This window comes from Thyridium curvatum (assembly GCF_004353045.1).
Source record: "Thyridium curvatum strain D216 chromosome Unknown NODE_12_length_601061_cov_81.036774, whole genome shotgun sequence".
Classification (NCBI taxonomy): Eukaryota; Fungi; Ascomycota; class Sordariomycetes; order Thyridiales; family Thyridiaceae; genus Thyridium; species Thyridium curvatum.
Window position 1 is genome coordinate 60,409 of NW_022156767.1, and position 13,605 is coordinate 74,013.

Consider the following 13,605-nt stretch of genomic DNA (forward strand, 5'->3'; position numbering starts at 1 on the left):
ACGGCAATCTCACTGCAAATTCCGTATCGAGACCCAGACGAACGCCTTTCCAAAGGCAAAAAGCCGTACGCTCTGAAGATCAGTTTGGCCCGCATCGGCAAACAGGGGAAACCACACATGATCATGGATCGCTGTGATGTTGAAAACTTATCCTGTGGCTCACTTCGACTCTTCGCCTCAGACTTTCATCATTTTTTACCTGCTGACTTGAAAGTTGATATTCCTTCGTCTGATCTTTCGGAGGCAGTTGAGGAAGCTGCAAGGGAACAGTATGAACTGGATCAATCCAGGAGGGGATGACATGGGGCACAGGGTGTGATTTTGAATGTATCTATAGCACTCATAGCCGAGATAGCCAGCCTGCATAATGAACTCCTAAATCTACACAGCCATGCCGTTCTCTTCGACTTTGCGACCGTTCAAGTTGTATATGACATGGCTGAAGGCTTCATAGTCATCCTTGTCCACAAGGAGGTCATCGCCTCCAAACAGAATCCTGTCGTGCGGTCCTTTTCCTGGTCTCGGCCACGACTTTTTCAGACCGTAGGGGTCTTCTTCTTCCGGATCAAACGGTGTGTAGCCCGTGAGCTTCTCCTCGTCCTCAATTTTGAGGCCCATGTCCCTGTACATTGAAGATCCTAAGAATATGCCACCACTTCCGTTCTGTACGGTGCCTGGAACCTTGCGAATAAAATTGACTGGCCCGTTAGGGCTGGCTTCTGCGCGAGCGAAAAGGCCGTCGGTGGTTGAACCCGCAAACAGGGAGCGTGCGGTACTCGTGATGGCGGTTGCACTACTCTCCGGGTTTGGAAAGATGGTAAGATTAGGCTGCAGCTCGAGGGCATGCATGACCATGTCGATAAGCGCTGCCTGTGAAAGTCCGTTGAGGTAGGCTCGTTTCTGGGAATCCCATTAGTCATGACGGAGCGAGTAATCTAACACTGTCATAATCACCTGTCCTGCTGTCCGGTTTACCCATGCCACGAACTTCGGCGGCGGGGGCTGCACTGGTAATGGTTCGACCTTGATCTTCTTGTTTGCGGAATGTCGTTCCTTCTTCACCAGACAAGCGGAGCAAAACCACTTCGCGTTTGGGTTATTGATTACGTCCGGCTCAATATGCGGCTCGTGGCACCGCTGATGCCAGGCACCTTCGCATCCGTCGCAGAAGACGATCTGGTTCGCGTCTGTGAAAGCCAGCCGCGTGCAGAGCTTGCACATCGCTTCTCCGGGGGTGCGCTTGCCATAGTGAGCACGCTTTTTCGTCGCCGAGTCCATGGCTGCAGGGTTGTACGTAGTAGGCTTGAGCACCTGCCTGCCCGACTTTGTCGTCGTGGTAGGCGTTGTAGTCGCGGTGTTCGTGTCGTCAAGCTCCTCATCGCTAAGAGACGAGAGAGAGCTTGTTTCCTCCGCGTCACCCCCTTTGCCTCTCTTGCGCTTCCCTCCACCGACACGTGAACTGCCAGAGAGCTTGATCCTCTTGCTATTAGTGGCGGCAGACGCCTGCTTGGCTTCGGCAGCGGCCCTCTTCGCAGCAGCAGACGGGGTTGGCTTCCCTGATGCCGTCAGTCCAGCGTTGACCTTTTGAATAGCGGACATTCTACCAGCTGGTCTTGGAGCCGGAGCGGCAGGCATAGGTATGGCCATTGTCGCGCTCGATGCGGTGCCTATTCCGACGCTGGAGATGGGTGTCGGGAGGGTGGGCATCTGGAGAGTCATGTTGGAAGACGTGTTCATGCTGGTAAGCAGGCGGCGCTTTACATCCTCGTACGTCGAAGCGTTGATCGGTGTCCGGTCTGTAGCGACGGTAGATGCGAGGGTGGAGCTGAGACTCGTCGACTCCCCGCGCATTCGCTTCAGAATCATCTGGGTCGCTGCCGTGAATTGGGGCATGTAGGGCGGCCTCGTAGGCGAGAAGCTAGTCCGTGGAGCAGGTGTGGGTTGAGCAGCGGCTCTTGTAGCATCATTGTTTGCGCTCGTGGCTGTAGTCATGGATGCATGGGTGGTTGTTGGGATCTTTACAGGCGCGCCAGTCGGTTCTGCGATCAGATCCGCCGCCGCCATTGCCGGCCGGCTCGGCGCGGTTGACGAGGCATCATTTGCTTGAGGACGCAATGGTTCCATGATCAACCATGATTAAGTGGAAAGGGTTTGGTTCAGTATGTCGTCCTATTTGTTTGAATCAGCATCCACATCTATTCCCGTCCAGAGAGCTCAACGAGGGCGTCGTGGTGTCGTGCGATGCAGCAAGACGAAAGGCGTACTCGTTCCCAGTCACAACTCCGTGTGACCGTGTTTCTTAACTCTCACGATCCATCAAAGAGGCATAATAAGTATAAAAAGCCGTGGTAGAATCCCAATGCACAATAGTGACGACGTCGAGGAAGGTCCGACTAGGGCTGTTCAAGGAAGGAGGTGCTACCAAAATCGGATGACATGCTGGTTTTTGCACTTCACGTGATTAGCACGTGCACGTGATGGGCATCACCCTTTACCCCTGACTCGACAGTGGACTGGACATGTTCTTTACGGGCATTTCGCACGATTGCATATTCGTGCATATTGGGTATGAGGCTCGAATTCCAGTTATTGTAGCTTTTACCTGTATGCTATGCGACTTCTATGGGGTTGATGTTAGGCATCCTAAGGGACAAGCTCCCGGTGGGAGAAAAGACACCAACAGCGACACGGCATAGCCTACCTCACGACGCCCTTGCTTTTTAGACCTCGTATCCTGTCCTCGTCGAATCCAAGATGCTCCCTCAGAATCTCATCCGTGTGCTGCCCGAGTGTCGGCGGCGGCGTCCGCACACCGGGCGTGCTGTGGGAATACTTGACGGGTGTGTTGACCAGCTTCATGGGTCCGCACTCGCCATGCTCGACCTCGACCACCATGTTTCTAGCTTTGGTGTGCGCGTGATTAAGCGTGGCCTGCACATCGTTGACGGCCGCGTAGGGCATCCCTTTGCCCTCGTAGATGTCGAGCCATTCCTGCGTGGTCTTCTGCGAGGTGATATCCTCGATCATGCTCTCGAGCTCGTTTCGGTTGGCGACGCGCTGGGCATTGATCTTGAACTTGGGGTCCTCTTTCCACTCTGGCTTCCCGATACCGTCGCAGAGAATGCCGAAGAGGCGGTCGTTGCCTCCTCCCAGGAGGATATCCCCATCCTTGGTCTTGAAAGATTTGTATGGCACGATGGAAGCTGAAACCGCATGGACTGGTTAGTCACAACGGCACCCTGCGAGGCACTGAGAGCATTCATTGGACCAAGACCTACGATGCGCAGTTCCCCACCGTCCGCTATCCTTCTCCCCGCTGATCAGGCAGCTGCTGGCGATGTTGGCAAGCGTAGCCGTCTGGCAGTCGCTCAGCGCTACATCGAGGTGCTGGCCCTTGCCGGTCTTTGCGCGAGCTAGCAGAGCGGCCATGATGCTATTACTCGTGTAGAGTCCGGTCGTCAAGTCCGTCACTGCAACGCCTACCTTGACCGGAGGACCGTCTCGGTTGCCGGTGATGTGCATCAAGCCAAACTCGGCTTCGACCATGACGTCGTAGCCTGCGCGGTCAGAATACGGCCCAGTCTGGCCGTAGCCGGTGATAGAAGCGTAGATCAGGGCCGGGTTAATCTTATGTACCGTCTCAAAGTCCATTCCGTACTTTTTGAGAGTGCCAGGAAGGTAATTCTCGACTAGAATGTCGCATTTGGCGGCGAGTTTGTGCAGGATGTCAACCCCAGCAGGGTCTTGGAAGGACAGACCAATGGACTTTTTATTGCGATTGGCCTGATCAAGAAGAGAGGAGGAATTCAGCATGCGGCATCATCAGGTGGGAAATCAGGTCTCGTTACTGCGCACCCCAAGGAAATAGGCGGCTTCTCCAGGACCTTCGAGATCCGAATCTGCGGTGTACGGAGCATATGGGGGACCCCATGCTCTGGTATCGTCGCCGCGGGTAGGATGCTCGATCTTGATGACCTCGGCTCTGCGCAGTTGCCATCAATCAGCATCACTCGTGTGGCAGGCAAGCAAAAGGCTGCTACACTCACCCGAGATCGCCCAAGATCTGAGTGCAGTATGGCTAATCGTCGCAGATCAGTGAAAGTCCTGTTCGTCACAGCAGCGCATCACTGGGTCTGTCTGCTCTTACTCCGGCGAGAACCCTGGTCATGTCAAGGACACGATATCCGTCGAGCGGTAGAGAGCCGGGAGCGGCCGGGATGGGAGCCGAGCTCGCCATGGAGCGGCGCTGCCATGACCTCGGACTTGCGGAGACATGAATGCGACCGGCGGCGTGTCTGCCGGTGGTTTGTTGCCTTGTCCAGCTCGTCGCAAGAATCCTCTGAGCTCGCACGGTGAGATTCATTGAGCCGCTCATATTGGCGTGTAGAAGCCGGGCGGGTGTCAATGATTCCGGTATGTGTTGACTCCAGCGCACGATCCAAGCCCGGGTCAGCGCAGGCAGTCAAAGTTATTCGGCAAGAAACATTGAAGTGTCAAGTCGAAGCCGACCGCAATCGGCGGATTGCGGGTCAACCTTGAAGTTACCCCCAGCCCGGCGGGGACGCTTCAGCGCCTCGGCTCGCGGGTTTGGCGAAGACAGGTACCCGCTCTAGCGCACATTGGGCCTGGAGTGCCCTAGCCCCGCAACCTGAAAGGCGAGAGCCATCCACTGTTCGGTGTGCCCCAAAGTTGGAAACTTGCAAGTGTTCCTGCATCCGTCATCGGTGATAGCCAATGATGCATCCATCCCTGAACTCAAGAGCATGAGGTCCTCGAGTGCAGCTGCTCGCACGTTAAAGGGTCCAACTTCTTGAGACATGCAGGCCCCTAATGCTTAGCCACTGCGCTGAACCTATCCGTTCAACCCAAGGCCATGGATGGATCTGTTGGCACGGAAGCGCCAGGACTCGCCGAGCCTGGACAAGGTGGTCAGTCTCATTACTTGTACAGTCCTAGCAGCCCCAAAGAGCTGAGCAGCTTAACCCAATAAGTACCTAGCTGAACAGAGTAGGTAAAAATAGGCGCGCCAGATCCGCGGGGCTGGCGAGGGCTGTGCTAGGCAAATACCCAACAAGCGCGATGCAGTGCCGGTGTCATCCTTGTCCCTCCCTCCATCGAGCATGTAAGACGCTTGGCTCTGGCCCCAATCGCCCAATTCATCCCAGATGAAAGCAACCCCGGCCCTTTGGCTCTTCTCTCGGGGCTAAGCATGCCTGTCGGCCACCCGATTGAGACTGCCTTAGAGCCGACCGCGCGTCTCGGGGAATGCGTCCATGGATTGGGGTGATGAACAGTGCCGGGGTGCGTGAGCTATCAGAATATCCCGGGGCGAGCTGTCCAAGTCAGCCCAGTAGGATCAAAGACGATCTGATGGCTTTGTTTGGGTTTCCCGTCTGACAGAGCTCCCTCCCGAACTGTGTTACTCTATCCTTCTTGAAGTACTACTTCCATGCCCCCTCGGACTGAACCTGCTCGCTCTCCTCTCGCTCTCCCTCTGTCCGGGGTCATTTGTTGCCCACTTCCAGCACATCTTTACCGCACGATCATCACCATTCTGCATGACATCTTTGGCCTATTGGAAAATCTTTGATGTAACCTTTAGGCAAACGTTGAAATAATAAGAGAGAAAGATAAACAATGTCAATATGACATCAGCACCAGAGGCGGCAGACGGGTCGCGAGCATCGGGCCATGATGTTCATCACGATGCCTACGCCGTTCCCTTCACTCCGCAACAGAAGATACTCCAGTCCGACAGGTCCCATTACGGCCTCAAGGACAGCTACGGCCTTGAGATAGCCTCGACCCGCCGTATTGCAAGCTCCCACCCACATACAGCTTCAGTACCGCCGCGGGGTCCCAGGCCGAGCCCACCGATGCCTTCGCACCAAGAAGCCCCAATACATGTTCCAGAACAGGCAGCTTATGCACCGAGTCCGCCCTTCCAGCATCCTCATTCCCCACCTCAAACGTACGCTCAACCGCAATTCATGGATCCCGAGCATGGCAGCCCACAGGCGCCGTACCACCACGTCCTCGGCCAGAAATGGCCTGTTTCCCGGGAGGAGGAACGCTTCTCCCCGGACGGCAGCACGTACGCCTCCCCCTCCCCGCCAGCCATCGTCAGTCTCGGCCCGGCTCCTCCCAAGAAGCCATATAGCAGCGCCAAGGTCTGGATGATATTCTTCTTCACGGCCGCTCTGGTCGTGCTGGCCGTCGGGCTCGGCGTCGGCCTAGGCCTCGGTCTAAGGAGATCGTCGTCCAGCAACTCTGCGCAGCACACGCAGACAGCATCGCCCACCTTGCCCGCGGGCAATGCAATAACGGCGACGTCGGGCAACCCTGCCATCGCGACATCCGGCACGACGGGGACGTCGGCCAACAGCTGCACGTACAAAGACCCCCGTACCTATGCGGCCAAGGACCAGAAGACACGCTTCACGACCTATTGCTTCACGGACTGGTACCAAAACGACCCGGCCGCCGACGGCAACGGCCAAGTCAAAGACATATCCAAGACCATCAAGTACACCTTTGAAGACTGCATGGAGGCGTGCGTGACCTGGAACGCCAACCCGTCGCGGAGCTCGTGGTGCGCCGCCGTCACCTACAACTCGAACCTGACGGATTACATCCCAGGGCAGGGTGCAAACTGCTTCCTCAAAGATAGAAAAGGAGTGGATGCCCAGGGGACCGCGGAGAGCGCAAGCGCCGCGATTGTTCCGTAGTGCTCGCTCGGGTGTCGTCTTTGTCAGGTGTGCTTCCAAACCATGAGTGGGTGTGTATAGATATTCTACTTTGATCGGGTATAATAAACATGTAAGGCTTCTCAAGTAACACGGGCCACGCCTACTATGATGTATATCATCCATCCATCTCGTGATTATCCGATGTCTAAGGCCGCGCATCGAGGCCAAGATGAGGCTGACGTAGAGCGAAGGAAAACAAATCCACCTGGATGCACGCTCAGGCCAAGAGACCTTTCCAAGGCTATGCTAGAAATTCGACTTTAATGCATTTCGGCCTCCTATTCCTCGTAATAGAAAATGACAATCACAGTCATGTCGAGAGTGCGAGACAAGCGTCAACAGCTTGACCAACTCTGCAGGAATCGTTAGCATCGACCAGGCCGTGGGGGGTGGGACAAGGTATGGCGCAGCTTACCTTCCCTCCTTCTGATAGACCACATCGCTGATGATGTCCTTGTCAAGGTCCGGGAACATGCCAGCAAGAGTCTCGACAACATTGGCGTGCTCAGCGCGCGATAATCGCTGAGCTTCTGCGGCCTCGGCACTCGCCTGTCTCGCAGCTGCTTCTTCGGCCGACAAGCTGTGCTTCGACGCCGGCCTCGGCCCCTGATCGCCCTCGGGAACCGGCGTGTGAGCTGGGCTGCGACTACCAGTGGGCGGCGGCGGCGGCGGCGGCGTTGAAGGCGCCTCCTCCGAGAAGATCCGACCAATGGTGCTGAGAGGCTTCTGAATCGTGCGCAAGAGGCCGGTAATAGCAGCCTTCTCGTCTTCGGGGCCTTCTGACGATGTAGATCTTCGCGGAGATGGGAGACCACCCGATAGTTCGTTTGACGGCCGACTGGACGAACTTTCCCCAGCCACTGACGGCTGGAGAATGAGGCCAACTTTCTCTGACAGCGGAGGGGGCGGCGGTGGTGACTCGGACCGGTGCTTTTCCGCAATTGCGGAGACTGCAGCCTCCACATGCTGCTCAAACTCTTCGTCCGATATCGTGAGAGTAGTCCGGTCCATGTTCTCGATGAACTGTACAGCGCCCATCTACTCAAAGGGTCAGAAGGCAGGTAACACAAATAACACTACAAGGGGTTGGTTGGACATACTAGAGACGAGAGGTAGTAGCCAGCCTCACCGCCAAGCTTCTCCTGGTTTCGAAAACGAAGAATGTATTGAACATTTGAGACCAGGTGTTCCGGATTCGCTTGGAGGACGACATATATGAGCAATGGCATGAAGGAATCAGCAGACGAGTCCGACTTGGCATGCTTCAAAAGACCTATGATGGCGTCAACACATCCGCACAGCCGAGAATCGAGATCGAACGGAGCCTACCAAAAATAACTTTGCAACAGTTGAGAACGCAGATGATCTTGTCTCGCGGGGCACGATATGACTTGATCTTCAGCAACTCTTGTTGTGCAAGCTTTAGGAACCGTTTCCCACTATCACCAACAGGGGGGATGTCGAGGTGCTCCTCCTTGACCCATCCGTAGATGTTGACCTTCTGGGCGAGGACCTCATCTCTCTCCACATCCTCCTGGTGTTGACCCCGACGCCCGGGCCCCATAAGACGTTCGCCGCCACGCTTCTTGGACTTGGCGCCTGGTATGGGCTGGGGGGGCGGGATGGCGGGAGAGAAAGTCTGCGAATACAGCCGGTTCATGACCAATTTCTCCATGCCTTCCCGAGCATTGTCAAACTCCGCATCTGGCACATCGCGCCACACCTCGCAGACAGCCATCTTGTTGGAAATAAAGGCCAGGAAATCGCTGATGATTTTGACCTGCTCGTGGACCATCCACTGGCGCTTTCCAAACTCGGACAGGAACGACTTGAGGTACCGTGCTACCGGATCAGCTTTCTTGTTGCGGAGCTGCTCGAGGAAACGGTGAAAGTCGAAGGGGAGAGATGGCTCGGGTTCGGGGTCTGGTGGAGGGGGTCGGTGTAGAGAGACTGTCGGCGACAAGGGAGAGTCGATGCTGCCATGGCGCTCGTCATGTGCAAATGACGGCATATTGTCCTTGGGCGGCACCGGGGGGCCTTGGTCTTCAGGCTCTTTGTGCTTTGACCTCAAGCTACTGGAAGAGGGGGCCATCCTCAGACCTTGAAGATCCTGGATCTGCTGGGCGATGGTGGGAGCGAGCGGCTCCAGGCTTGATTTCCGGGGAGGATGCTGGACAGCGCCGCCGAGGAGGGGAGATGCGATCTCAAGTCGCGGGCTCATGACTTCGTCTTCGCCTGGGCCACCGCCCTCTTCGCTGAATTGCTCCATGATACTCTGGATCTCCGACCTTGAACCCTTCTCCTGCTCGTCCTCACTCTGGTAGCGCCGGTCATCGTAGCTGGTGTCTATCCGGCCGGGCGAGCTGGCCTCGGTAGACGGGCGCGCAGCATTAGACGGAGTTCGAGAGGGCGGTAACGAGGTCGTCGGGGTACGAGGAGTAGGGTCCACGTAGGTTGTTGATTCGATGTTGAGGTACTGGGTGGCCGTTGTGGCAGCAGGTGGAGTCGAGGGTTTCAGAGTTGCGGTGGAAGCCGACAGGACATCATGTGAACCAAGGGCCTGGCTCTGTTGAATGTCGGTAGCTCCAACGCTGGGGGCAGCATTGTTTGTGTCGTCGTCGGTATCGACATCGCCTGCGGCAAAGGGATCATCGGCTAGCGAGGAAGCTTCATCGGTGTCTGTGCCGGCGCTCTGGTTCAGCTTCTCCGACCCGGCTTTGTTGTTGCTCTGCTCCGCCGATGAGCTGGAGGTGTCGTGTGAGCTGCCGGTTTCGACGGCTGCTCTCACCTCAGCCGTGTTTTCTCGAATCCGACCGTCATTGTGGGCCTCTCCCGAGTCGGGTCTGGTTGTTTGCGAGGCGTCGGTAGAAGACATACACAACTACTAGCAGGCGAGTCCTTGTGGTGCTGGTCGGTGAAGGCGTCGTTGAGGGCTGGCTCGCGGGGTCCCGAGCTGTGAAGGTGGCCGTGTCTAGAGGAAAGGGGCAGTCATGGGAGGAGGTCACTCGTGCTGCGGACTCTTCTGGTCTGTGGGAATGTAGCTGCGAACGATGCTCGAGCTTGGTCTTGATGGTGGAAGTTGCTTGCTTCTGTTGGAGGTGCGATGTGTTGACGTGGGCAGGGCATGACGAGGGTCCCAGATCCCAAATGTCAACATCCATGGACGGTTGGGGTAGGTACTGTGGTCCACTCTAGCCGCTACAGCCAGTTGGAATGGATGGGGCGGGGCGAGCTGGGGAGGTTATCTTGGGGCATTCTGAGAGCTCTGATTAGGTTTCTCGCCAGGCAATGTTAGCACGTATTTCCAGCGACCCATGGGTTTCCCGCAGGCGCCGCAGGGACATCCATAATGCACCCCGCCCCCACCAAAACTTCCAATTTGCATTCTAGGCCTGCCCTTTACTGTCACAACAATCATCAGCCCAAGTAAACTGCTGACTTACAGGTAGACAAGCAGCAGAGAGACAAGCATACAGTTGATCTTGGACCTTTCAGCTAACAGGTAGGCTGGCAAAAGGGACGCGCCGGTATTTCCATGAGGCTGCTGAGCTGAATCATCGGAGACCATCTCGGCAGTCTATGTCATCGCAGGTACAAGAATTGAACTTTCACTTCAACTTCTACTCTTGGGGAGAAATGGCATTGCGGGACGAGAGTGCATGATCAGTCTCTATTCTCTAGCCAGGGATCGCGTCCAGGCTAACGTCCAGGAGGCACACCCTCCCAGAATTTGAACGAAGCTTCTCGTTCACATCACAGCTTTCACCAGATCCACAAGATGCCACGCCTCGGGGCAGTCTGTTCACTTAAGAAGCGGGCACTAAGCCCTGGGACGGCCCATATGGCGATATCGAGCCTTGCCTGCAAAGGGTAATAAATCCTAGCCTGGAGGTTCAAGTCAAAAGGCAAACAACACGTGCGGCGACATTCACGAGCAATCCGGGGACCGCACGTTGCAGAACGATTGGCCCCGAAGCTCACGGCAACCGGCTAGCTGCCCTTAGCATTGATGGAGCCCGGGCCACAAAGCCTCAAGCGCCCAAGCTTCCCTAGCTTTTGTCAAGCTTTCTGTATGGAAAGTGCCGGATCACCAGATGACGGCGCACATGGTTAGGTAGCGGCTCTCCGCCTCGCTCCGATGATGATATATGTAGCCCGGCTGGGTACCTAAGGGCCGGCAATCCCATACAAAAGCAGCGCATCCTTCTCAAACTGCGGCGACAGATGCTCGTCGGTTCGCTCTCTCCCTGTAGCTAACCCCGAACGCTAAGATCTGATCGCGCGCCAAATCACCAGCCAATCCATCTTCTTTCTTCTCTCCCCAGATGTACGTGCCTTACATCGTCGCCGCTATGGCTCTCTCCCAAGCCACTGCCGCCTGGGAATGGGACAAATCGGGCTACTGGAACGACCGACAACGCACGCTATGCTCCGGTGGTGGCCAGACACTCATCAAATACGAGACCGTCACCGGCTTCTTCCTCCAGGATCAGCCCGATACTGATTCCAAGAAGTTCGACTATGTGAGTGCACAATGCCGGCCATCCATGATCAGGTAGTCTTTACTGGGTCTGACAAGATGCTTCAGGCCAAGAACAACTTTGGTCTGATGAACCGCACCTACGAGACAGATGCCCGGTTCGACCCAAGCGGTGTCAAGACTCAGTGGCAGCGCTTCGCATACTACGTCAACACCCTGAACCAGGAGGCCGACCCGCGCACCCAGTACAAGGTGCTCTTCATGGGCCGTCACGGCGAGGGATATCACAATGCCGCCGAGAGCTACTACGGCACTCCCGCCTGGAACTGCTACTACGCCGAGCTGGACGGCAACGGCACCGTGACCTGGGCCGACGCCCGTGTCACCGAGGCCGGTGCCGCCGAGGCCGTCAAGGCGCACAACTTTTGGGCCTCGCAGCTGGCTGCCCAGGGCCAGCCCGCCATCCAGAGCTACTACACCAGCCCCTTGACTCGCTGCCTGCAGACAGCCAACCTCACCTTCAGCGGTCTGGACCTGCCTGCTGAGTCCCCGTTCGTCCCCACCGTCAAGGAGTTCCTCCGCGAGGATATCAGCATACATACCTGCGATCGTCGTTCAAGCAAGACGTACATCCAAACCTCGTTCCCGACCTTCAAGATTGAGGCCGGATTCACGGAGCTGGATGAACTGTGGAGGGGTACCGAAGGCGAGCCCGAAGCTGCCCAGGCTATTCGCAGCAAGGCTCTGCTCGACGACATCTTCAGCCATGATGACAATACCTGGCTCAGCTTCACAAGCCACAGCGGCCAAATTCGCAGCATCCTGAGCGTCCTGGGCCACCGTTCCTTCAGCTTGTCCACCGGCCAAGTCATCCCCGTGCTGGTCAAGGCCCAGAACTTCCGCAACGAGACGGCCACTACTACGTCAGTCGCTTGGGAAGCGGAAGCCACATGCCATAGCCCACCCGTGACCAGCTTGAGCAATGGCGGCTGTGTGTGCTCCAGCACAACGGTTGCGACGAATACCGCCACTGCCACGCCGTAGACAGTCATGGATATAGCAAGCAGTGGTTGCTGGGCGATGCAATGATGATTTACTTCCTTAATGAAGAGTAATGCAGATATGGGCTCATCTGACGAAAAGATCGGTCCGTCCAGACACCGAGTCCATGCAATAGAAGCATTTGGGCACACATGAACAACCCAATTGTGCGCGTGTACCTGCGTTGACCCATGTGAGGGTACTCGTATGCGGCAATGTTTTCCCTGGCCAATTGTAGGAACCCACGTCCATGACCGATTCCACTTGGCCACAGGTCCACTAACACGCTGGGCAGCAATGGCGATATCGCCAACTCGAGTCCGCATGAAGACAATTAATCTTTTTGGTCTTTCGTCCTAGATTCGAGATCAGATTCCAAGATCTCCATGAAAGAAATGTCAAACTTTTCAAATCGTTGCTCAAAAATGACCCAAAGTCAACAGCCTTTTTGCTCTTGCGGTGATACAGCAGAAGTTCATGGGAATGGCAGCCAAAGAACCCTCCCTAATCATTCATTGCCCCCTCCTGAAAGAACTATGGCGATATTCGTGGTTTTATTCTTCCTTGGAGTCCAACAAGTCACTGCCATAAACACGGATCTACCAAACCAACCTCTCTCTCGCCAGAATCACCACTACGAAATGGTCTCTGGACCTATACGTCCCCTCGACAAACGAGCCATGTCCGCGGGCTCTGATTGCGGTGGCTCTGAAGGGCAGTGGAACTGCATGACCAACAGCTGGCAACGCTGCGCCGCGGGCCGCTGGAGCGAGGAGATACACTGCGCCGCCGGCACTGTATGTCGTCCCTCCGGGCAGACTTATGAGTTTCACGTCGAGTTTTCCGGGTCTTCAGCTCCCGCACAAACATCGCAGGCGGCTGTGGGTGCCGGCACAACCTGGTGGCCCCGGCGATCAGGAGGATCCTGGGCAGCGCCTGGAGTCATCTTGGCGGCTTTGTTGTTCAGGATCATGCTTTCTCGCTGAATTTGTAGACAGCAGAGAATAGCAACCCGGAGAAGGAAGTCAAATCAGTTTTGTATCTGATGTAGTGCTCAGGCCTGATCATACTTCACTCTTAGAATTCTCAAATTTTAGCAATGGAAGAGATGGGAGATAGAAGAAAGAACAGAGAGGAATTTTTGGCTTTTCATCAGGGCATTAGGAAAGGAAGAGACTTGAACAATCGCTCAGTTGTCTGTTCATGTAGAGGCCATCAATTCGACTCTCAACATCTTTGTCAAACACCATCATGTTCCGCAAGAGTCGGATTTCATTGGAAAGGCCCTGGATGACGGGTACTTCTTTTTCTCATCTTTGATTTCTCTATTTCGGT

The 13,605-nt window shown here is 55.8% G+C and overlaps 5 protein-coding genes across 5 annotated transcripts; 2 read left to right on the plus strand and 3 right to left on the minus strand.

The window, feature by feature from the left end:
• Nucleotides 1-381: 381 nt before the first annotated feature.
• E0L32_002820 (uncharacterized protein) lies at nt 382-2,124 on the minus strand (the record flags this gene model as incomplete). The annotated part of the gene is made up of 2 exons (XM_031137052.1): nt 382-900; nt 955-2,124. 2 exons carry the CDS (start codon nt 2,122-2,124, stop codon nt 382-384), a joined length of 1,689 nt encoding a protein of 562 aa, XP_030999430.1.
• Nucleotides 2,125-2,697: 573 nt separating this feature from the next.
• On the minus strand, nt 2,698-4,375 carry E0L32_002821 (uncharacterized protein; the record flags this gene model as incomplete). Its single annotated transcript, XM_031137053.1, has 5 exons — nt 2,698-3,218; nt 3,279-3,783; nt 3,856-3,982; nt 4,047-4,078; nt 4,148-4,375. The coding sequence occupies 5 exons, from the start codon at nt 4,373-4,375 to the stop codon at nt 2,698-2,700; spliced, it is 1,413 nt and encodes a 470-aa protein (XP_030999431.1).
• Nucleotides 4,376-5,645: 1,270 nt separating this feature from the next.
• Nucleotides 5,646-6,728, plus strand: E0L32_002822 (uncharacterized protein; the record flags this gene model as incomplete). Its single annotated transcript, XM_031137054.1, has 1 exon — nt 5,646-6,728. One exon carries the CDS (start codon nt 5,646-5,648, stop codon nt 6,726-6,728), a length of 1,083 nt encoding a protein of 360 aa, XP_030999432.1.
• A 331-nt stretch (nt 6,729-7,059) lies between these two features.
• Nucleotides 7,060-10,317, minus strand: E0L32_002823 (uncharacterized protein; the record flags this gene model as incomplete). The annotated part of the gene is made up of 6 exons (XM_031137055.1): nt 7,060-7,102; nt 7,165-7,787; nt 7,850-8,022; nt 8,079-9,493; nt 9,538-9,720; nt 10,193-10,317. The coding sequence occupies 6 exons, from the start codon at nt 10,315-10,317 to the stop codon at nt 7,060-7,062; spliced, it is 2,562 nt and encodes an 853-aa protein (XP_030999433.1).
• Nucleotides 10,318-11,101: 784 nt separating this feature from the next.
• On the plus strand, nt 11,102-12,273 carry E0L32_002824 (uncharacterized protein; the record flags this gene model as incomplete). Its single annotated transcript, XM_031137056.1, has 2 exons — nt 11,102-11,272; nt 11,338-12,273. The coding sequence occupies 2 exons, from the start codon at nt 11,102-11,104 to the stop codon at nt 12,271-12,273; spliced, it is 1,107 nt and encodes a 368-aa protein (XP_030999434.1).
• Between the last annotated feature and the right edge of the window lie 1,332 nt (nt 12,274-13,605).